Genomic DNA, 23886 nt, shown 5'->3' on the forward strand with positions numbered 1-23886 from the left:
CAAGTGGATAAAGAACTCCCCTATCCGGCGAGCTAAGCCGCAGCCTACCAACATGTACCTACTCCACTTAACCCAGGCAGTCACAATGTAAAATACATATCATGTAAAAACATCATAACCGAACTTTTTAGTAATACATGGTATAATAATAGAAGGTAGCAGCAAGTGTTGTTGTACAACAAACGATACAACAACCACATGGAAATTTGTTTTTGTAATTTATACTAATGTCAACGTCATTTGACAGAAACATGTAAACAAACAAATTATATTTATTTTGAAAATGTAACATTTAAATTGAAAAACATGAATAAAAATCAATTAAAATTTACATTTATATCGCTTCGACGCCCTTCCTATAATTGAGCCATTGCCACTTATATGTGTAACACATATGAAAATGCTGGGAATTGCGAGGTGATTTAAAAAAACATAATTTGTCATATTCATATTGACACTAGTATTACGTCGGAATCAAATCAGCTGGGTTTTGCTGTTACCTTTTATAATTGTACCATGAGAGTATGACATAATTACAAAATATAGTCTCATTTGCGAAATTAATAATGGCAACCTTTTTAATTTGGAACTCATCTATCGATTTCAATTTTTTTGAAAATGTATACTTTTTACTTGATTTTAAGTAATAAATATCTCAATTATTTGATCAACATTGTTCTTAAAATATAACTATAGATGTTACAAACAAACGTAACCCTCAATTTGAAATTTTACAGGAGAAGGTTTTGTTTTAATAAATTCAGATTTAATAAAGCTATTATTTTGAAATATAGAACTATAGTTTTGTTACAAACTAGTTTTGTTTTAAACTATAATTCTAAATTTCAAACTAATAGTTTTATTAAATCTGAATTTATTAAAACAAAACCTTCTCCTGTAAAATTTCAAATTGAGGGTTACGTTTTTTGGCGAATATGGCTCAATATGTCTGCATGAGACTACCTTGTGTAATTATGCTATGGAGAGTAGGGCAATATTACGACGTAAATAAAAACGCTATACGCCTGACAACTTTTCTAAAAGCCCCCAATTACCACTGTTATCGATGACAGCAAATCAGCTGTTAATAAATCGATTATTTTCAGTAGGTGCATGCGGGCCCCCAAAAGAAATCCGGAAAATTTGTTACAAAACATAGGAAAAATAGAAAAAATAAGCCAACATTTAGTCATTTAAAATGCATGCCATTAAACAAGTGCATCTAATCAACAACTTCCGAAATGTTGTTTTGAAAGCTTCAGTCAGAAATGCCTCCATTAAGGGGGTATCATTGGAGTATGATAAAGATCCCCAGCCTTTATTTACCGATCCGGAGACTCAAAAGTTACTTAAATCGGTAACACAATTACAAGTTGAAAAGGTCTTCCGTAAGGCGACGGTACAAAAGCTCACATCCGAATACAAATTTATGACAACCGAAGAATTGGAAGATGAATTTCGAAGGACCATTGAAAGGGCAAAGGCAAAACTGCAAATGCCACCTGTGGTCAAGGTAAAGGATGACACACAAAAAATCATTTCCGAAGACAAAGCCTTGAAAGGATTCTCCGATACGAAATATGTGATAACCGACATTAGTTTTGGTATTAAGCCAACAGAACGAAAAGTTGTGGTACGTGAAACCGATGGCACTTTGCGCTACGCACCCATGGATGTAGCCAAGCGAATGAAGCAATTGTATGTGCCCTTGACGGGACGTAAAATACGTACACCAAAAATGTTCGAAGATGAACACTTCCAACGTTGCTTAGATGAGCATAAATATGAATTCATTCTGGACCGTCTGGTAGTACAATATGAACCTTACGAAGCTGATTATCATCGACTCTGCAGCAAGGTTTATCAGCATTTAAATGAAACCAAAGAATTCGATCAATTGCGTTCTACCCGCCACTTTGGACCCATGGTATTTTTCTATGCCTGGCATAAGTGTATTGATGATCTTCTGTATGATATGATTCGTAGGGATTATTTGCGTAATGCTGCCGAAGTTATTGCCTTGTATTATAAAATTCATAATGTACCGGAAAACTATGGTGAACTGTTGCAGAAACTTGATCAACATACATCGATGGAAGATGTTGCATTGAAGACGCTGAGAAACCCTTTGAGGAAAGCATTGGACAATGGAGATATTCATGATGAAATTGAAACAGCAATTGGCAAATCTGCTAAAGATTTCGAAATTGATGAATTGTGCTTGGGTTTCATAGAACAATTTATAAGTAAACATGCCCTCAAGAAGGTTCAGTTGGAGTTGGCTGTACAAACGTTGAAGGAAATCAATGCCGAAAAGAAACAATTGTACGAAGGATTGAGCAAAGCTCATGGTGTTCAAAGTAATTAATGGGATCGAATTGTTATATGATTGTTAAAAATAAAAAAATATATATAAAATAACAACTATGGATTTCTATTTTGTAGGAAGTTTTCCCATATTGCCACAGGTTAAATTATTCGACAAACATATATTTTATTCTTGAGGAATAAAGTACTTGCCTTTAAAAGCCTTTAGGTATCCTTTCTATTTTCTTAATATATTTTAAAATGGACCCAAGCTTGCCTAATCCATTTTAATAAAAAGAAAAAGTAATATTCTTCATTTAAATACACATGTTTATTTTAGCATTAAATGTAATTACTATACCTAAAACAAAATTCATTAATATTAGCCTATTTTAAAATATACTCGGCAGATGTTTCCTAATTATGAACAGAATTCACTTGACAATTTAAAAAGAATTAAATATGCTATACACTATAATACATATGTAGGTGTAACGAAGAAGACACATTCTAATACTACTTTTTGTTGTTTACAACTATTGAAGAACTAACATTACTCCGTTTTCTATACCTCTTAGCGGAAAATATTTTAAATAATTTTGCACATTTCTTTATGTGCCGTTGGAAAACGAATTTACTCCGATACGATCTAAAGCAGATTTCACATAGATTTCGAGCACTTTTACGTCGAGGTGTTAAAGGGCGTTTTATCATTGTGGTTCGTTTTGAAAGGGTGTGTAGTGTAGAAACACGCACCCGACAAAGTCTGTCAGATTTCATTTTTAGTCCGTACAAACGATTACGATTCCTTTTGGCTTCCGTATAACATTTGGCCCTTAACAGCAAATGCCGTAAAAATTCTTGGGCCGTACAGAAGGCTTTACGGCAAGCCGAACAGTTGTGAACACGATATTTCTTATGTTCATTAATGTGATCGTATAGCTCCAAACGTGATATTGCCACAACTTTGCAAGTTGGCGATACGGGACAACGAAGCAAGGCACGACGAATACGTTTGATATTCTTGCAGTTATGTTTCTTTAAGAGTGCTTCATGGTCCAAATATTGACCACAATTATAGCATAGAACTTTGGGTCCTCTGTGTATTGCCATGTGACCATAGAAATACTTGGATTGCTTACACACTTCACCACATATTAAACATTCCCAATAGTATTCCGTAGATGTTTTGTATTCGGTGGAATTTTCTTTTACATATTTAAGGAATTCCTCCTTTTCCTCTTCAATGGTTACTTCGACAGCCAGAGAAATTTGAGCCTCAGCTTCTTCTTCAAAGAAATAGGCATCATCCATATTACACTGAATGGCCATATCAACTTTGGGAGTTGCCGCATCCGTTTGTTGACTACGATTGACGACTGGAGCTTTCGGATCTGTCATACATTCAGAATCAACCTTTGACACGGCTGTAGGTGGTTGCAAAATCAGCGTTGAAGAATTAAAACCCATATTCGGCAGGACGGGATTAGGCAAGGGAATTGCCACAGTAGATTGTGGCGTGGAAACAGTACTCATAATATTCGAAGCATCCGGTAACATGCTAATATTGTATGGAGCACTCATTCCCATATTCAATGGTGGCTGAACAGTTACAATTTGTTGCTGCTGTGGGCTGATATATAGAGGTGGCTGCAGATTGGCAGTATTTGGTAGCATAGCTGATGTTACAGCCGGTGTTTTGTTTCGTACGCTGACAGTAACCGTCGATGGTATGTTTCTAGTGCCTGGTGCATGTCTAAATTGATTTGTTATTGTATTGGACATTGAATTTGGTGATATTGGTGTTGATGATTCGTATTTCGATAGTTCAACTTTTCCCCGATTTACGTTCATGTAGAACAGCGGTTGGTCTTTCTTGTGTTGGGCTCCACTTCGTGTTATAAATCTAGTCTCTACGCATATTACTTCGGGTAATTCTTTGTAATTTACTTTAAAAAGATCCTTAGAATTTTTCACTTGATTCATTGCGGAACCTATGTTTACTCCGACGCGTGTCTTCCTTCTTCCCAGTGTATTATTGTCCTTTTACCCAAAATCAACAGTGGGTTCACATGTAGCAAAAATGTAAACAAATGAATATTCAAGGTGATACTTGTAGTTTAACGCAAAATAAAAGAACAATTGTCAAAAAATAATAGCAGCATTCCCAAATATTTGTATAAACTTTACTAAATACAAGTTTTTTGTATTAAAAACATTTTTTTAAGGAACCCGTTTCTTTATCTTAACCGATTTGGTACAAACTTTAATTTAATTTTAATTCATTATAGACTCGATCTAAAATTTGCAAAATCTATCGGGTGCCGAATTTGCCCGCATGAGATGCCGAAGCTATCCCGGGTAATAAATAAAAAAAATAACCAGCCGAATGTGCCCACTCTGTCCTATTACATAAACGGAAATATTCCTCTTCATTAATTCATTAATTGACTAGGACTTCAACAACTTGCAGAGGGTTTGGGAAACCTAAATTAGATTCCTTTCAAGGAATTATTGAAAAACCTTAACCTATTCGAAGGTTGTAACGATCTACGTATAATTTTTGGTTAAAAACAAACTATAAACTCGACTACGAATCCAAAATTGGGAGGTTCCTATGAGAGGTGCAATGATATAATTCATGGTACAATTATAAAAGGTAACAGCAAGTCCCAGCTGATTTGATTCCAACGTAATACTAGTGTCAATATGAATTTGACAAATTATGTTTTTTTAAAAATCACCCAATAGGAAAATTGGGAACGCATACAATTCGAAATTGTTCTTTATTAAATGCCCTCACGTATTCATTTTACTCAATATGCCTGTTGGGAAAGTTTGAGGAAGCAAATCCCTGTTCATTGAATAACTCGCAATTCCCAGCATTTTCATATGTGTTACACATATAAGTGGCAATAGATCAATTATAGGAAAGTTGTGGAAGCGATAGAAATATGAATTTGATAGATTTTCATTCATGTTTTTCAAAATTTATTTTGAGAATTCGAAAATATTTTATTTTCAAAATAAATATAATTTATTAGTTTGTTTACATTTTTCTGTCAAACGACGTTGACACTAGTATAACTTACAAAAACAAATTTCCATGTGGTTGTTGTATCGTTTGTTGTACAACAACACTTGCTGTTATAATACGTTTACATTTAACTGGATTTCGTTAACCCAGTGGATTTTAATTGTCAATTCCTTGGCATATATGTCAAATAAATCCTCATAAAGTAGGTTAACCCGGTAAAAAGTTCTAATGTATATGCCGCTTTACCTTCTATTATTATACCATGGATATAATTATACAAGGTGGTATATATTTCTACAATAAAATGTATTTAGCATCTCGCTTACATCTGTTTTTTTAAAGTCAGGATTAATGTATGTTTATTGTTTTATTGAAAACAACTATTCGTTACCATGAGGGGTACCCATCAACATGAGGTGCACATTAAATGTACCTAAAATAGATCGGGACCTACAGACACTGAGGTTGAAAAGTTGAGATAGTACCTGCATTATATCGAAAATGGTGCATTATGGTTAACAAACTGAAATCTTCAAAAGGATGCCGTTACATGGCGAACCCATATATAGATTTTTGTAGGAAGATTTGATACCCAATGTATAAATTTAGAGCCAAAATATAAACTTACAGCCGATTCGGTTGAAAAGTGTGACCAAGTACCAACAATTTGATGGTACAGTTATATGGGGAATATGCCAATATGTCGAATGATACATTCGAACACAATTAATTGAGTATTTCGATATTACATTTGTGTATTTTCTTCTACAAGGGATTTATAAACGAATGTCTTATTTCTCCAACGTATTGTTGCTTTTCATCAGTTTGATGGAAAAACAGAAACAGCATTCTTTTATTCTACATTATAAACCCGGTTTCGCCAAGATTCTACATCACAAATGCAATTCATTTTGCATGACTGCACACAAATGTCATTTGGCACATCTATCAAATGTGAACCTCCTTGCCTCCGTTTTTAGCGCGAAAGTTGCAACTGTACAACAAATTTTTGCATATTATTTTGTATACATAAGATGTGCGGTAACATTCCGCCGTGAATGGCACAGTTAGCGTTTGTTATTGGTAGCAGAGTAGTTTGTGATTTTGTGAAAAGTGTATTTGCATTTTAAGGCGCTAAATAAACAATTAAAATAATACAATTGCGTCAAACATGGATTCCGAAAATATTAACAATGATACGGAAATTGATAATCAGGCCGATGTTATGCGTATTATGATTTCCACCGATAATCATTTGGGTTATGGCGAAAAAGACGCCATCCGAGGTAAGGCAGCAAGCGAATGAACATCAATAGATGCCGCCCGCCTACCGCCGCCTAAACAAAGAACACGAATTACCGGCAACTTTTGTTTTTGTTTATTTTCCTTGGTTTAGGTGAAGATAGTTTCACAGCGTTTGAGGAAATGCTGGAATTGGCCGTGAGGGAAGATGTAGATTTCATACTTCTTGGCGGTGATTTATTCCACGATGCTGTGCCGACGCAAAATGCATTGCACAAGTAAGTAGAACAGAAATTGCTTGCAAATGACACAGGAGTACATGTGTGCGTATACGTTTCAGGTGCATGAAACTCTTGAGGATGTATACCTTTGGTGATCGGCCCATATCGGTGGAGTTTTTAAGCGACGGCAGCCAGAATTTCCACAACGCTGTTAATGAAAGTGTCAATTATGAGGATCCCAATTTGAACATATCTATACCTGTGTATTCAATACATGGAAACCATGATGATCCCAGTGTTTTCGGTGGTCTGAGTACACTGGATTTATTGTCCACCACTGGTTTGGTGAATTATTTTGGCCGCTGGACGGATTTAAATAAAATTGACATTTCACCAATTATATTGAAGAAGGGAGAAACAAAATTGGCCCTGTACGGGCTTAGCCACATTCATGACAATCGCCTTGCACGACTTTTTGAAAGTCGTAAAGTGCATATGCAGGTGCCCGAAGGAGAAGAGGGAGAATGGTTCCATTTAATGGTACTGCATCAGAACCGAGCTGATCGGGGTCCTAAAAATTACCTGCCTGAAGAGTCGTTGCCGGACTTTTTGCATTTGGTTATATGGGGCCATGAGCATGATTGTCGCATAGAACCAGAGCTTAATGCTAAACGGGATTTCTATGTGAGTCAGCCAGGTTCGACAGTACCTACCTCGTTGTCGGAAGGAGAAGCGTTACGCAAGCATGTAGCAGTTTTGGAAATCTATAAAGATAAGTTTAAAATGAGACCGATTCCGCTACAAACGGTGCGACCATTTGTGTTCGAATCGGTCAATGTAGCAGATTTGGCACAGGAATTGCGTTTAGACGAAGGTGATGTTTCGAATAAAGTTCGTGCAATGGCTGAAGAACGAGTTGAAGCAATGTTGGAAAGAGCAAAGGATCTGTTAACAGGTCATCCACGACAGCCTACCATACCGACAATACGATTGAGAATTTGTTTTACCGATGAGGAACAAATGTTTAATGGTATTCGTCTGGGTCAAACATTTAATGATCGCGTAGCCAATCCTGCCGATATGATTCATTTCAAGAAAATGATTAAAAAGGAAAAGAAGGAGCGATCAAATCTTGATAAGGAGGAGATGAAAAATCAGTACAAGAAACTTGTAAGTTTAACTTTTATTTGTCATTAGAAATCGATTTCTTTTTTATTTTGTGCCTCGATTCTGCATATTAATGAACATATTTCACATTTTTAGGAAGGAGAATCTGCTGCTCGGGTTGAGGATCTAGTGGAACGCTACTTCAATGAAGTCGATGAAAGCAAATCACTTAAAATTATTTCCACGAAAGCACTGACAGAATTGTGTAATCAACTTGTGGATCGTAGGGACAATAATGCCGCTGACAACTTAATAAGGTAAATATTGCACTTTTTCATATTTTTTGTAACCCAAATTTAACACAATGTTTTGCCTATTTCAGATCATACAAAGCTAAGGCTGTAGATTATTTAATGGAAAAAATGCCTTTAGAAGATCAACTAGATACTGAACTTCAAGATTTCAAATTAAGTATAACATCAGATGATGTTTTGCATATGTTAGAAACCGTAGCGCCCAATCCCATTACTAAAACATCTAGTTCGTCAGTTGGCAGAAATGCAACAACGGCCAATTATCATGAAGTCAGCGATGACAATGACAGCGACGAAACTCCTTTAAAAACAACACGTTCAACGAAAACCGTCAAAGAGGAGGTATCGACAACAAGAGGCCGTGGCAGAGCACCCAGAGGGAGAGCTGCACGTGGTGGCGCCACTGCAGCTGCAACGACACCCTCAAAAAATGCCGCACGTGCAGGAAATGCAACTACAACAGGACGATCAAAAGCAATGGAAGTATCGCCGTCCACTGTAAGTATTTTTGCAATAAATTCCAAGATTTGAGAAATTAATTTTCATACATACCTTTTAGCGTTCATCACCGCGTCAGCAAAGTCTTTTAAGTATGGGTTTGAATTCAAGGAAAGCTCCCGCTAAACAAAATATCTATGTAGTTTCAGACGATTCAGATTGAGAAGGTCGAATCCGAACATTGTAAAATTATCAGCATGCTTTTATTATTTACTCGAAGTACTTCACTTGTGAACATACCTCCACACCCACACACCACCATGTATTTAATTTACAAAGATTTAATTATTTTTCACAAGTTTTTTTATACATTGATTGATTAACATGTATAAAATTTTAATTAATAAAAAAATCAACGTCATTCCAGTGGAAGAAAAGTCTTATTGTAATTTTATTTTATTGTTATGTGGTGACTGTTGGTCATTTTAAGGATTTAATAATATGATGTATTATTTGTATACCCTCCATCATAGTATGAAGGGTATTAATTTTGTTTTTTCGTTTGTAACTCATCGAATAATCATTTCCGACCCTATAAAGTATATATATTATTGATCAGCGTAAAATGCTATGACCCTAACCTCAAAACGAATTGAGATAGATCGCCAAAATTTGGCATGGAGTTGTATCGGACCGCCCTCATATAAGGTTACCCCGCTCCCCATTTTCGATATTTTGGGGCTCTTGAGCGCGTTTTTCAAACGAATTCGCTGAAATTTGGTACAATGTCTTCTTATTGGGTACCAAATAACTCCACTAACTTAACCCTAACTTACGATATTTTGGGCTTCCTAAGCGCGTTTTCAACCGAATTCACTTAAATTTGGGTACAATGACTTGTTAAAAAAATTATTGGTCTATTCCCGTACTGCAATAATCTACAATTTTTTACTACGATAACGAATTTTCCTATATGTATTGAAGAAAATAGTAAAATCAAGTAGATTCTTGCTGTACGGGAACAGACCATATAAATGTAGGTCCAGTTTTCCGCTTTAGGTCCACCCCAAATAACGGTACCCCAATTTACGATAATTTGAGGGTTTCGAGCGCGTTTTTCAAACGTATTCGCTGTAATTTGGTATTTTGTGGTCGTATTTGGCAACAAATCTCCCTCCCATGTCAGATTACACCCTACAAAGTATGGAATTCTAAAACAATTTAGTCATCTGTCATTGAGATATAAAAACTAGAACGTCGGTTTCGAGAGAGAATTATTGGCATACCGATTTAATATTTATAGTATGTTTACATATAACCGGATTTCGTTTACCCAGTGGGTTTCAATTGTCAATTCCTTTGCATATGTGTCAAATAAATCCTCATAAATTCTAAAAGTGGTGTGCCTCAGGGGTCGGTTTTGGGGCCGCTACTTTTTATTTTATTTCTTAATGATCTTTTTTCAGAGCTGAGTTTTTTTTGTGAACCATTTGCTTTTGCTGATGATGTTCAGTTGTTATTCAAAGGAGACTGTCGTTTTGCATCAGTGTTTCAGTCAATGATGGATTGTGCCATGAAGGTTTTATACGGCTGGGTAACTAGAAACTCTCTTTGTGTTAACTCTTCGAAAACAAAAGCGCTTTTTCGTTTAGTAATAGTTTTGTATCTGTTGTTTATGATGGTAGATATATTGAATTTGTCTCCGAATTGCTGTGCCTTGGGGTGGTCATTGATGATAAATTGAGTTTTGGAAGTCACATTAATATGATTGCATCCCAGATGAATTCATCCCTTCGGGGTCTTTATGCCACGGATTTAGCTGTGCCATTTTTTCTTAGGAAACGATTGGCTTTTGCATTGGTTTTGCCCGCTTTTCTTTACTGTTTGGAAGTTTACTCCGGTTCTAGTTCCTTTAATATGCGTCTCATTCAGTTGGCTGTCAACAGAGTTATTCGGTATGTGTATAGATTGAATACCCGTGCCCATGTCACGCCATATGTAATTGACTTCTTTGGTTGTTCTTTTCATTCTTATGTTGATTCACGTTTGCTACTTAATTTTTTTAAAATGGTTAAGAATCAGTGTCCCCAATTTTTGGTAAGAACATTTGTTTTTTGCTCGTCTACTAGGCGCAATCAGCTACAGATTCCTGTTGTACACCATCGAATGAATGATTCGTTTTTAGTTCGTGTTGCGCGGCTGTACAACGCCTTACCCATTGAATTAAAAAATTTCAGTATTACCCCGATCACGTTTTATAAAAGGCTTGTTCGTCACCTTGTATGATAATTCTTTTCCAATTGCACATTTGTATGGCGAGTATAAAGTGCCATAGGTAAAATATATATTATAGTTATTTTTTAAGAACTCTTTATGTATAGAATTTTAGTTTTATATTTTTTTTTTGGATTTAGTTTGGACATGTCTGAAATGTCCCTTTGTTGGAGTAGTTAATTCATATTGTTAATCATAATGTATCATCTTATTTGGCCTGAAGGCTTTGTATACATGTTATTGTTGAATAAAAATTAAATTAAATTAAATTAAAGTAGGTTAACCCGGTAAATCGTTCTAATGTATATGCCGTTTTAGTGTGAAGAAAGGTATTGTGATACAAACCGAAAATGTTGGGTTCGAAACTGATCTATAGTGGTCCTCAATTATGAATAGCCCCTCATATATTGTTAACTCTAACCTGCAAGTATGTACAATTTACTAGGATACCAAATTTTCCCTTATGATATTGAATAGATTCATGCAGTATGGGGGCAGTTCGGAATGTTCTTAGCCTAGCACAAAAAGCGCGGTATAAACAGAAAAAAGTTACATGTTTTGGACACTTTCATCTCTGTTATGAACACATGTTAAATTTAGTTTCGATCTGGCAGCTCCTTCGTACTGAAACAGGTGCTCAAAAAAGACGCAACCGCAATTTTTACTATAGAAAAATTAGATATGCGTGCTTTCATTGTAAAAAAATGCGGATGCATCTTTTTAGAACACCTGTTTCTATATGAATGACTTGCCAGATCGAAACTATATTTAACATGTGTTCATAACAGAGATTGGAGTTTCCAAAACACTTAACTCGTTTCTGTTTTTTGTGCTAGGCTAAGAACTTTCCGAACTGCCCTCATACGGGAAAAGATCAGATCAAAATTAAAAAAAACAAATACCATTTCGATTAATAGAAGATTATTATAGTTTCAGGATTAGACCATTGTTCTGCTTCCGCAGGAACATTTTCATCCATTTCAGAGTACAAAATAATTCCAAAAGTCCTGGAACGGATAACTAGTAAAAATGTCAAAATAAAAATTCGATTTGAGCCAAATCTTGCACTACCTATTATTTTTACCAAGCCTAGACAAAATCCAAAGATGGAACCCATACTCTCCTCTTTATGGGACCTCCCCACAAAATGGTAAAAATTGTGCAAAAAATTAAATTTATAATATCATGGGATCGGACTATCTCATTGGACAAAACTTTATATAACCTATTATTTTTAAAATGTGTAGATCCAGTAGGCAAATTGGACCCCATTGATCCACTCCTTCTGGTAACTCAATACAAATGCAATTTCAGGCGAATGAAATGTTCGATTTAAATTAAACTTTGCACAAGTTAATATTGGTCTGTTCCCGTACTGCAAGAATCTACTAGATGGAACGGACTATCTCATTGGACAAAACTTTATACAACCTATTATTTTTAAAATGTGTAGATCAAGTAGGCAAATTGGACCCCATTGATCGATTTAAATTAAACTTTGATTAGATTTTACTATTTTCTTCGATATCATAAAGGAAAATTCGTTATCGTAGTAAAAAGTAGTACATTCTTGCATTATGGGAACAGACCATATCTTTACAAAGCCTAGATTAAGTCCGAAGATGGGACCCATTGATCTACTCCTTCTGGTACATCCCCAAAAAGGTCAAAATGTTCAATATTTTTAAATTCCATATTAGGCGAACGAAATGCCCGATATGAACCAAACTTTGCACAATCTATTATCTTTAAAAAGCCTAGATCAAGTTCTCCCCAGAAATGGTCAGTATTTTATAAATTTATAAATTTTATTAAATTGAAGCACATTTGATCAATACTAAATCTGAAAAATATCTTTTATAAAAACCTACCTTATATAAAGCGAATAATAAAACTTGTTGAAATTTCGAAGATCTCCACTAAGGCTGTGAGTATATATTAGGTTGGGAGAAATGAAATCCATTATTTTTCCGGCAGCCATCTGTCGTCGAAAATGTCGATAAAATCGGAGAAATGATCTAAGTTGACCGGCATTTTAGCATCGCCCAGGAGCTAAAAAACGACAATAAATGTTTTAAACCATTTACACCAAAGAAAAAAAAATAATCATGGATTTCTTTCTTTAAGCAGCTTAACTGAATTTTAATTTATTTTGAATCCTACTTTTAGGAAAAGTTATTAGTTCTTTGGCGCATTTTGTATGATACTTGGTCTGTTCCCGTACTGCAAGAATTTACTCGATTTTCCTATTTTCTTCGATATCATAACAGAAAAAAGTGTTATCGGGGTAAAAAATAGTAGATTCTCGCAGTACGGGAACAGACCAACTAAGAGCTCTATTTAGCAATTAAATCGAGATAATCCACATTATCACAATAAATGCTATAGTCTAATTTGTCAATCAGAATCAAAATATTTCACGAAAATGTACTTTAAATATAAAGTGATTAATATAATAAAAAGTTTGCCAGTAAACATGGCCTAAGATACGCTATTAAATGTCAACAATCGATTAATCGCAAGTCGACATATGAATCCCTATTATTTTGTTTTTGTAAAGCTAGACAGACATTCGTAAACATTTGCCGAAAACTTCGTCAGCACTTCACTTCTCCGCTGTGGAGGCAAAAACTGGATATTTTTTACTAGCAGAACAAAAAGACGCTAAAGTGGGAAAAAGTGAGCGGACGGAAATTTAATTAAAGTATTGCGTAAACGAAGATCAAAACAGTAGTTAAACATGTCGAAATTATTGGGTGTTCCCCTTAAGAAACCAGCAGAGGTGGATATTGAGAAGCCCCTCAACAATCTCATCCAATCAACATACAGTGGTGCATCGGCCGAAGCAAAAGAATCCTATAAAGCTGCTGTTCAACAATTTGCCCGGCAGCGTAATTCGGCCATTTGGAAGTTTTTCGAGAAATATGAATCCTCATTGGAGATAGTTTATGCGTAAGTGTGGCGGAATGCATATCCAGCAATGAATGAGGTGTTATTTTGTTTTTCTGATTAGAAATAAGCAGAGTTCGATGCGATGCACGGTGACTCATTCACAAAATAAAGAACAAATACTATGAACCTACTAGGGGGAATGACGTCGCTGTTGTTCGTTTATATGTTTTGCTACTTATAATACCACAGATATTATTAATTAATCACGGAAAAAATTATTCTTGTTATCTTTGTTAATTTTTATAAATAATCTTTTTCTGTGGGCCTTATCTATTTGTATTTTTTCATATTTTCCAGTTACTATGACCAGATTTCGGCTTTGGAAACCAAAATACCAGTCAATGAATTACAAATACCATTTAAATGGAAGGATGCTTTCGATAAGGGTACCATCTTTGGCGGTCGTATCAGCCTAAGTAAGATTAATCATGAGTTTATTGTTGTTTAATTGTGAAAATATTCTAATTGGAATTTTTTGCATTTTAATTGCAGCTCATACCTCTCTGTCTTATGAAAAAGTATGTGTTCTATTCAATATTGCGGCTTTGCAATCGCATGTTGCTGCCATGCAACCAATGGACAGTGATGAAGGTTTAAAACTGGCCATAAAATTGTTCCAACAAAGTGCCGGTATATTCCAGTATTTAAAGGGAGCTGTTCCAGCGGCTGTTCCTTCGGAGCCAACACCAGATTTAAATCAGGATACATTGACAGTATTGCAAGCTTTGATGGTATCACAGGCTCAGGAAGTTTTCGTTATGAAGGCAATAAAGGGTAAGTGAAAATAAAGCGACGTGAGTCATAGTTGCTAATTCCATCCACATCTCTAATTGTATCTTATCAAAGGTATTTACCTCAAACCATCACTTTGCCACAGGGTATTATGTATTTGTGTATATGTTTGAAACAGGCAAAGTAGGAAAGTAGGTAGATACATGCTTCCTATTGAGTATATTCATAGAATCGCTTTCTGAGTCGATTCATGAATGACAGTCCGTCTGTCCATGTTAAATTGTAAACAAAGTTCAGGTCGTATTTATGATCCGAATTGGAAGAAATTTGGCACAGGTGATTTATTGGACGAACCCTATTGAAATTGGGAAAAATTCTTTCAGATTTAGTTATAGCTCCCATATATTTTTGTCCGATTTAATGTAGGCTGTGCTCCAAAGTCCCTATATATCTTTCGATTTCCACGAGAACGTACTGAATTAAGTCTAGAATGATGTGCCTTAAGTTTCGAGAAAGTTGGTTTAGATTTAGATATAGCTCCCATATACATTTTCGTCCGATTTTATGTAAATACTGTACCATGGCCCCCATATTTATTGGATTTGTACGTAATTTGGCATACCGTACTAAATTAAGTCTAGAGTGATGTATGTTAAGTTTCGTGAAAATCGGTTCAAATTTCGATATAGCTCCCATATATATTTTCGTCCGATTTTAGGCAAATAGTGCACCACAGTCCCTATATATCTTTCGATTTTCACGATATTTGGGATAGAGTACTGAATTAAGTCTAGAATGATGTGTGCAAAGTTTCGATAAAATCGGTTCAGATTTAGATATAGCTCCCATATACATTTTCGTCTGACATTTCAGTTTGACATGGCGTATTGCATTGAGTTTAGAATGATGTGTGCTAAGTTTCGTGATAATCGGATCGGATTTAGATATAGCTCTCATATATATTTTCGCCCGATTTTTTGTTAATGGAACACCAAAGCACCTACATTTCTTTCGATTTGCACAACATTTGGCATAGCATACTAAATTAAGTCTAGAAAGGACTCTAAATCTGCCCGAAGGACATGAAATTTATTATAGGTTGCAGAAAGGCATGTGTATGAATTGATGTTAGTCGATTCCCTTATAGGTTCACATATTTATGTGTGTTCAATTTCATGTTAATGTACCTTCGAAAAGGCGACGTCTTTTAGGATACGACGTCGTTTAGGATACGACGCCGTTTAGGTTACGACGTCTTTTAGGATACTACGTCTTTTAGCATACGACGTCTTTTAGGACACCCATAGTCGGCCAAGTCCGACCATATAATATGGTTTAGTAATGTTTAAATTCGTCAGTAATATTGGCGACATTCCTAATAATTCAGCCCATAACTATTATCGCATAAGTTGTCCTGAAATATATTCAAATCATCGGACAATCTACTACAAGATGATTGGAGTTCATAATCGTTAATATATGGGGTGATTCATATATAATTCCTTAAAAATTATGCCTTGCAAACAGCTACCATTATTTGTTAAATTATGTGGTATATATATTTTTTAGAAAACATGAAAGAGAACATTATTGCTAAACTTTGCTGCCAATGTGAAGAATTCTATGCCGATGTTTTGCGTGCCATGCAAAAAGAATCTGTACGTAATCTCTGGGAAAAAGAGTGGATACCAACAATTGCCGGCAAACAAGCTGGTTTCCATGCACTAACACAACTCTATCAAAGTTTAAGCTGTCGCGCTGCAAAGAAAATTGGTGAAGAAATATCTCGTCTACGCAATGCTGTCGATCTTTTTAAGGCAGCACAAACACGTTCTGGCAATCCCACCTATTTGGATGAATATTTCAACAAGGCCAAACGAAATTTGGCCGAATCTGTTAAAGACAATGATTTAATTTATAACGAAATGATACCAGACGTTACTACCCTGCAGCCGACGGGTAAAGCTCAATTGGCCAAACCATTGCCAATTGCATCACCAATGGCTAAAGACTTTGATGATGTTTTCAAGGGTTTGGTACCCGTTGAGCTGCATCGTGCCATGCAAGCATCGGATATGCGTAAAAATGAAATTGTAAATACTGAAATTATGAAACTTCGCGATGCTACGCAAACGTTGAATGTTGTATTGGCTAGCTTGAATCTTCCGGCAGCGGTAGAGACCACTGACGGCGGATCTTGTGTGCCACCATCTTTGATTGAGAAAGCAAACGAAGTACGCGAGAAGGGAGGCATTGATGCACTGAATGCCCACTTGAAAGAACTACCCGAATTGCTTAATCGCAATCGTGAGATCTTGGACGAAACCGAAAGAATGTTGGATGAAGAGCGTGATTCGGATAATCAATTGCGTTCTCAATTCAAAGAGAAATGGACACGCATTGCTTCGGATAAACTAACCGAAATGTTCCGCACCAATGCCAAAAAGTATCGTGAAGTAATAAATAACGCAGTGGCAGCGGATAAAATTGTTCGCGAACGTTTTGAAAAGAACCAAAAAGGTATTGAACTGCTGTCATTGCCCATTGATCAGTTGCAACAGGCAATGCCTGCATCTGGCGGTTCGGTGGATCCCAACTGTGCCAGTGTCCAAAAATTGAAGCAACTAATGGAAGCTGTGGAAACCATTAAAGCTGAACGTGATGTCATCGAATCCGAACTCAAGTCGGCCACATTCGATATGAAAAATGAATTCTTGGAGGCTTTGCGCAAGGATGGAGCCATCGATGAGCCAGCCTTGTCATTAAAACGTATTGGTGAAACATTGCAACCTTTGCAACAGCAAATAAAGGATAGCATTGAACGTCAACAGGCATTGGTATCCGACATACAAATTGCTCACAGTGAATTTGTTTCCGAAACCGGCACCAGTAGCACATCAAGAGATGCCCTCTGTCAAGAATTGGCCACAGCCTATGATAGTTTTATTATACTTTTGGGTAATCTGAAAGAGGGTACCAAATTCTATAATGATTTGACGGAATTGTTGGTGGTATTCCAAAATAAGATATCCGATTTCTGTTTTGCACGTAAAACTGAAAAGGAGGAATTGCTTAAGGATTTGACAACGGAGTCGAGTCGGCAGGCTGCTGGGCCAACACCAACATTGCCATCACATTATGCATCAACATCGGGCAGTGGTAGTGGTAAGAAATTGATTTAAAATGTCCAGAAAAAATCAGTATCAATTGAATTATTTTTTAGATCTTCCATCATCTTCGTCTCCACCATCAACAGCACCATCAGGAAATGTGCCTTATCCACAGGCAGTGCAAGGTATGCCCATGCCTTATGGTGCCACAGCTAACGTACCATATCCAGCGTATGTGCCACCTCCAATGCCGCAAGGTTTTAATCCCTATGCAACATTACCCTATCCTGGCAGTGAGTTTTTATCTAATAGTGTTCTATGGATTTTATATATAATCCAATACTGTATCATACATTTATAGGTTATCAATATCCAGGATTTCCTCAGGGTCCACCACCTGGCCACTATGGCACCTATCCCGGCAGTTTTTCTTCTCAACAACAGGGTGGCTATCCAAATCAAAAACCACCAGGTTGGTAAATCAAGCATTTTTAGCAGCTGGAAATATCCATATATATTTATATATCCATATGATTATGATTGATTTAATGATTGTTTTTATTATTATAAATTATGTAGTTGTCAAAATTTAATTCATTCAATGAATTTTATCATGTATTATGATCAAATCACAAGTTAATTTTTTTTACACAATTCACACAATTCTTTAAAACTGTAAGTTAAAAAATCTCACGAGTTTGTGCTTTTATATGAGACACACAACAACAACAAAAGCAAATACTAAATAATAATAAATGGTGTTTAATTATAGTCTAAATTCGGAAGCAACCATTTAGTGATTTATTATAAGTATACTGAATTTTTTATGTTATTATACAAATATCCATAATAAATACACATACATACATATTTATCCTTAAAAAACAAAGAACAGTATTTTCTTAAATGGGGTATAAGAAGTTCTTGTTGTTGAGGAGTAGTGGGCTAAAGGACTATAACCGATGATGCAGCCTATTAAATGTTCACCTCACCAATGAAAAAACTTACATTATATTTTTATACCATACACCACACTGTGGTACAGGTTATTACGTCTTTGTGCATATGTTTGTAAGAGGCATGAGGAAACGATATAGACCCATGGTTCCTTTTGAAAATATGCATAAACTCTCTTTCTGAGTAGATTTTTGTATGTCCGTCCGCCTGTCCGTTTCTTGATGTTAAATTGTAAACAAACAATGTACAGGTCGCATTTATGATCCGATTTGGATGAAATTGAGCGCAAGACACTTATTTGGCCCAAGGACGAACCCTATTTAAATTGGAGAAAATCGGTTAAGATTTGCATATAGCTTCCATATATCGTTTCGTCCGATTTTATGTAAATGGTGCACCAAACTTCCAATATTGGTCCGATTGAGACAAAATTTTGCACAGCGTACTGAATTCTGTCCAGTTTGACGTCATTGAAGGTTTGTTGAAGTCGGTCCAAATATAGATATAGCTCCAATATATATTTTCGTCCGATTTTATGTAAATGGTGCACCAAACTTCCAGTATTTGTCCAATTCAGACAAACTTTTACACAGCGTACTAAAGTAATCCCAGTTTGACGTCTGTGAAGTTTTGTTGAAATCGGTCAAGATATAGATATTTTCCGTCAATTTTATTTAAATGGTGCACCCAACTTTCTATATTTGTCCAATTGATACAAAATTTTGCACAGCGTACTGAGTTATGTTCAGTTTGATGTCTGTGAAGTTTCAAATTTATCGGTTCAAACTTACATATATCTTCCATACATAATTTTGCTGGATGCCATAGAAATGTTACACCAAAAAATCCATGTATGTCCGATTGATTTGCAATTTTTCATAGATTTCAGAATGATCTGTGTATGGTTTTTTCATTGATTCAAATAACTATTTTTCGCCCTATTACATTTCAATGGTCCTCCTAACATGCCATGTCTCTTCTATCTAGAGGATATTGTACATTATCATCTCTTGTATATACCCAAAGTGGTGAAAGGTATCATATAGTCGGCTACGTTCGACTTTTGATCTTTCCTTACTGGTTTATAAAAAGAATATTAATTTTTTAATTATTACTTTTATTTTGTTTATTATAACGATTTAACAATTCCACTTTAATAGCATTAACAACATTAGGACTACATAAACTATTAAGCATAGCCTCTTGGATATGACTCAAGGAATTGTAAACACTATCCTGCTCATTTTGCAGCAATGATTTGGAATGGTAGCGGGAACTTTGTCTTCTCAAATATTCCACCCACTCATCATCAGCTATTATCGGAACTTCAAATAAATTTCTAATTGAATGTTTTATAGCTGTGAATTCCGATTCATTTAAATAATGATATCGATGGGATATGCCGCTTTTCTTAGCATCCTCTTTGTGCACATCTTCAGAAAGCTTTTGCTCCAAAAGGTATTCTAAAATATTAAATAACTCTTCGCTTTTGGCAATAGCTGAAAGCTAACGATTAAAAATAATTAATTTAAAATACACTACTTTATTCCGAGCTGATTTGTCTCACATGATTTGGGTTCATAACGAAAGATTTTATGTCATCACTGGAATTTCTTATGAATGTTTCCATGATATGCTTAGTTATACATTCTTCAATTTGATTGTCTATATCACAGGTAAGTGGTATCCAGGCATTTACATTCAATGATATTTCTAATGCCTCAACATAATGCCACCAATGCCTGGGTACTATCAGTACATCATTGGGTTCAAGAATACATTGGTAGGATTGTCCTTTTAACTGCTCGAGTTGTGTGAATTCTTTAGAATTCGGTGCATAAAAGTTTTCTTTGCAATAAACACTTGATTCTTCATAGGGTATACGGGTTGGAGTTAAAACTGTATTGCTTGGTGGAAATAATAGCCAAGATTTTCTAAAAGAGGGAATCAAATATAAATAATTGGTTAATATGTGGAAAATGAAATCAATGTGATCCTAGATATACAAGTCTATCATTGCTAAATTTTAATTCCATCGTCTATTAATTGCTATATTTTAAATCCATTGGAAAATAGTGTTTTTTAAATGTGTGCCTTTACTCACCTTCCAAACACCTGTACAACAATATTACAGCCATAGGTGTCATAGTGACAGGGAGTGTTGGCCCCTTTGGAACTCAACCAGAATGTACAATCATCTGTGGCATGGGGAAAACCGAAACATCCAAAATCAACACCCTTCGAACACTCCTCAGGAATATCATTCTTCCGCTTATAATTTAGACCAGACCAATAGTTACGCTCGCTGCTGTGGTCGTGTAGAAACTCCGTAGCTGATATTCTTATTTGTTGTCTTTTTCGTTCCCATTGTGGTTCGCTGGATTCTCCCAAAGCAATTCTTTCAAATTCCGGAGTTTCTGGACTATGTGCATCATACAATTCACACCATTTGTCCAGGCCATTTTCAAAACATGTCCACTGATGTTTGAAATTCTTTAAAACTATTGGTTTTCTAGTATTCAGGATTAGTTCTCTTAAATTTAAGGGATACAATTGTTGGTCCATTTTTTTCTTTCCTTTGAAATTAAAAATTAATTTTTGTTAACCGGATGCCGGATTTGATTTTGTAAAACTTTTTGAATTACAATGCCAGATTTTTTTAAATCGTCGGCAAGAAATAGAAGACCAAAACAAAACTGATAACCCAGAATCAAAACAAATCTGATTAGGGACATCTAGGTTGAAAATCGGACAAATATTTCCTGAAGGTCGATAAGTGAAGCTTTTGCAGTGATTTTAATTTACGAAATTCAAATAGATAATGTATTATTCAGCATTTGCCGTATTCAAATCAAGACATATCAAACATATCATATCAGCACAACCCACAAATCCCACACACTAACGAACCTATTAGAAAAAAATTAATATTTCTATCACATCTACATATGGTTCCAACCGAATTGTTACAGCAACAAAGATTTTTCAAATTTAAAAAGTAGAAATCGCAAGCAGTATGATGCGTTTTAGAAGAAGTGCAATAAAGAACGTTAAGTTACGGATAAAAATTGTGCCAGAATTGAACGAATTTGTCTGATTCACTCTTCTCTTCTCTTCTTGTGGATGATCACAACGGACCTAACCGGTCTCAGAGTGCTGGAGTTACATATGTGACTGCACATCCCCAAAACTAACCTAACTACGAAAAAGGTAATTTGAAGATTTGGGTGATAATCAAATACCCAAGTTTCTCTAACATGATCATAGAAATACCGACTGGATCTCTGCCTCACTGGTTGTGAATGATGGGAGCTACAAGTCTTCTTTCAGATTCTGCGGATGGTTTATCGCATAATCCCACTCTCGATAAATTATCGGCTGAAATGTGATGTACGCTTGTATTTGTACTCAGAGTTAGTTAGAAGTAATATTTCCTCTGAAAATCCGCTGGATTTATGAATAGGATTTACTTGGCGTATGAGATTACAAAATGACCGTTATAAACGTACATTATGCTGGAAGTACTTCTGATATTAGCGTTTTGGTATTGTCAGCTCCTAAAAATCTTGTTTCTATTTTCTTGTATATCATTATTCTTAGCAAAATGTTTTAATTTCATCGGTGCCATCAGAATTGGGAAGAGGAAAAGTATCATGGTGCAAAAGACATGGGTACCATCGACGGTGATCGTGATGACACTCGGCCTTTCGTCACTCCGGATCTGGATCTCATTAGCAAGGTGACCGGATGGTATTATACCGGCGATGCTTCAATATGCCTCGCCAAGTATTTATCTGATTCTTGAGAAGATTTACACTGCGTGTCTGACTCTCTCGTATGTTCCGGATCTATGGAACGAGGTAAAGGTTACTTATATTCCCAAAGCAGGAAAACCAAGCCACTCTGTACCAAAAGACTATAGACCCATTAGCCTATCATCCTTTCTCCTCAACTGACTGATCAATCTGGAGATAAGGAGTCGTATAGACACCACCTCTCTTAGCAATTCACAGCACGCATACATAAAGGGCAAGTCTGTGGAATCTGCACTGCACGAAGTGGTAGGCTACATTGAGAGGAACATGGAAAATTCAAATTTTACGCTGGCTGCCTTCTTAGATATAGAGGGAGCCTTTAACCCTACAGTTAATAACCGGGTACATTTGTACCTTTTTTTTAATAAAAATTCTGTAAAATTTTTAATAATGGAGATACTTGGATCAAATTTTGAGGAATCATTCTTGAGGTATTTTCACACATAATCGAAGAAAAAAATTATAAATATTTTCCATATATATAATTTTTACAATTTTTTAAAGTTATTACCTACGTAGATCAATAACCGTGGTACATTTGTACCCATCCAAAGATAGCTCTGTAACTTATTAAAAAATTGGACTATCGTGAGGTTTTTTGTTTTAAATTAGTCTATGCGGATCTGGTCTAGATGTAGGAACTCAAAATTATATATACATTAAAATAATATATATTTAAATCCATGCTCAAATGATAATCTATCTAAAACAATCATAGTAAATTCGTTATAGCTTTCGAATGGGTTAAGCTTTTTTAGTTATTTTAGTTATTGGGATCTTATTTAGGTGTTCCTCAACCTCTCTGCAAATTTTTGTGGCCCTAGACAACGTGGGGCCATCAGGGCGACTCGTGGAAAGCAGAAACTACCCTGGTTTTCCCTTGGTATACAGGGACAAAAACAATGATTTTTGTCCGTAATTATCCAATTATTCTTCATATTGGGCCTGACACTTTTTCTATATTCGAATTAGTCTGATTTATTACAATCGTAAATTGGCGTAAATATATAAACTATCATTAAATAACATTTTAAAGTATTAAATAGTGTTAAAAATGTGCCAATCACAATCTCTAAACTCATAAAATGTGAATAATTGGCAATAATAATTGTTTCAGTCCCTGTATACCAAAGGAAAACCAAGGTAGTTTCTGACTTCTACGAGACGCCCTGATGGTCCCATGTTGTCTAGGCCCACAAAAATTTGCAGAGGGGTTGAGGAACACCTAAATAAGATCCCAATAACTAAAATAACTTAAAAAGCTTAACCCATTCGAAAGCTATAACGAATTTACTATGATTGTTTTAGATAGATTTTCATTTAAGCATGGATTTAAATATATATTATCTAATGTATATATAATTTTGAGTTCCTATATCT

At 35.4% G+C, this 23886-nt stretch overlaps 4 protein-coding genes across 4 annotated transcripts; 3 read left to right on the forward strand and 1 right to left on the reverse strand.

The window, feature by feature from the left end:
- The first annotated feature begins 1196 nt into the window (after positions 1 to 1196).
- Positions 1197 to 2385, forward strand: LOC133325391 (small ribosomal subunit protein mS22). The gene has a single exon (XM_061534162.1). The coding sequence runs from the start codon at positions 1199 to 1201 to the stop codon at positions 2366 to 2368; it is 1170 nt and encodes a 389-aa protein (XP_061390146.1). The 5' UTR covers positions 1197 to 1198; the 3' UTR covers positions 2369 to 2385.
- Positions 2386 to 6501: 4116 nt separating this feature from the next.
- LOC133325394 (double-strand break repair protein MRE11) lies at positions 6502 to 8594 on the forward strand (the record flags this gene model as incomplete). The annotated part of the gene is made up of 5 exons (XM_061534165.1): positions 6502 to 6630; positions 6741 to 6864; positions 6927 to 7977; positions 8071 to 8231; positions 8297 to 8594. Coding segments are annotated over exons 1-5 (1749 nt in total), but the record flags the coding sequence as incomplete, so codon positions are not given.
- Positions 8595 to 13632: 5038 nt separating this feature from the next.
- On the forward strand, positions 13633 to 18223 carry LOC133325402 (programmed cell death 6-interacting protein). The gene is made up of 6 exons (XM_061534173.1): positions 13633 to 13892; positions 14190 to 14308; positions 14385 to 14666; positions 16194 to 17789; positions 17848 to 18027; positions 18096 to 18223. Exons 1-6 carry the CDS (start codon positions 13681 to 13683, stop codon positions 18212 to 18214), a joined length of 2508 nt encoding a protein of 835 aa, XP_061390157.1. The 5' UTR covers positions 13633 to 13680; the 3' UTR covers positions 18215 to 18223.
- A 273-nt stretch (positions 18224 to 18496) lies between these two features.
- On the reverse strand, positions 18497 to 21256 carry LOC133325395 (HSPB1-associated protein 1). Its single transcript, XM_061534166.1, has 4 exons — positions 20796 to 21256; positions 20259 to 20625; positions 19807 to 20197; positions 18497 to 18507 (listed from the first exon to the last, which is right to left on the reverse strand). The coding sequence occupies exons 1-4, from the start codon at positions 21254 to 21256 to the stop codon at positions 18497 to 18499; spliced, it is 1230 nt and encodes a 409-aa protein (XP_061390150.1).
- Between the last annotated feature and the right edge of the window lie 2630 nt (positions 21257 to 23886).

This window comes from Musca vetustissima, unplaced genomic scaffold (assembly GCF_032173495.1).
Source record: "Musca vetustissima isolate MV318-11 ecotype Yass unplaced genomic scaffold, APGP_CSIRO_Mvet_v1 utg5761, whole genome shotgun sequence".
NCBI classification, from domain to species: domain Eukaryota; kingdom Metazoa; phylum Arthropoda; class Insecta; order Diptera; family Muscidae; genus Musca; species Musca vetustissima.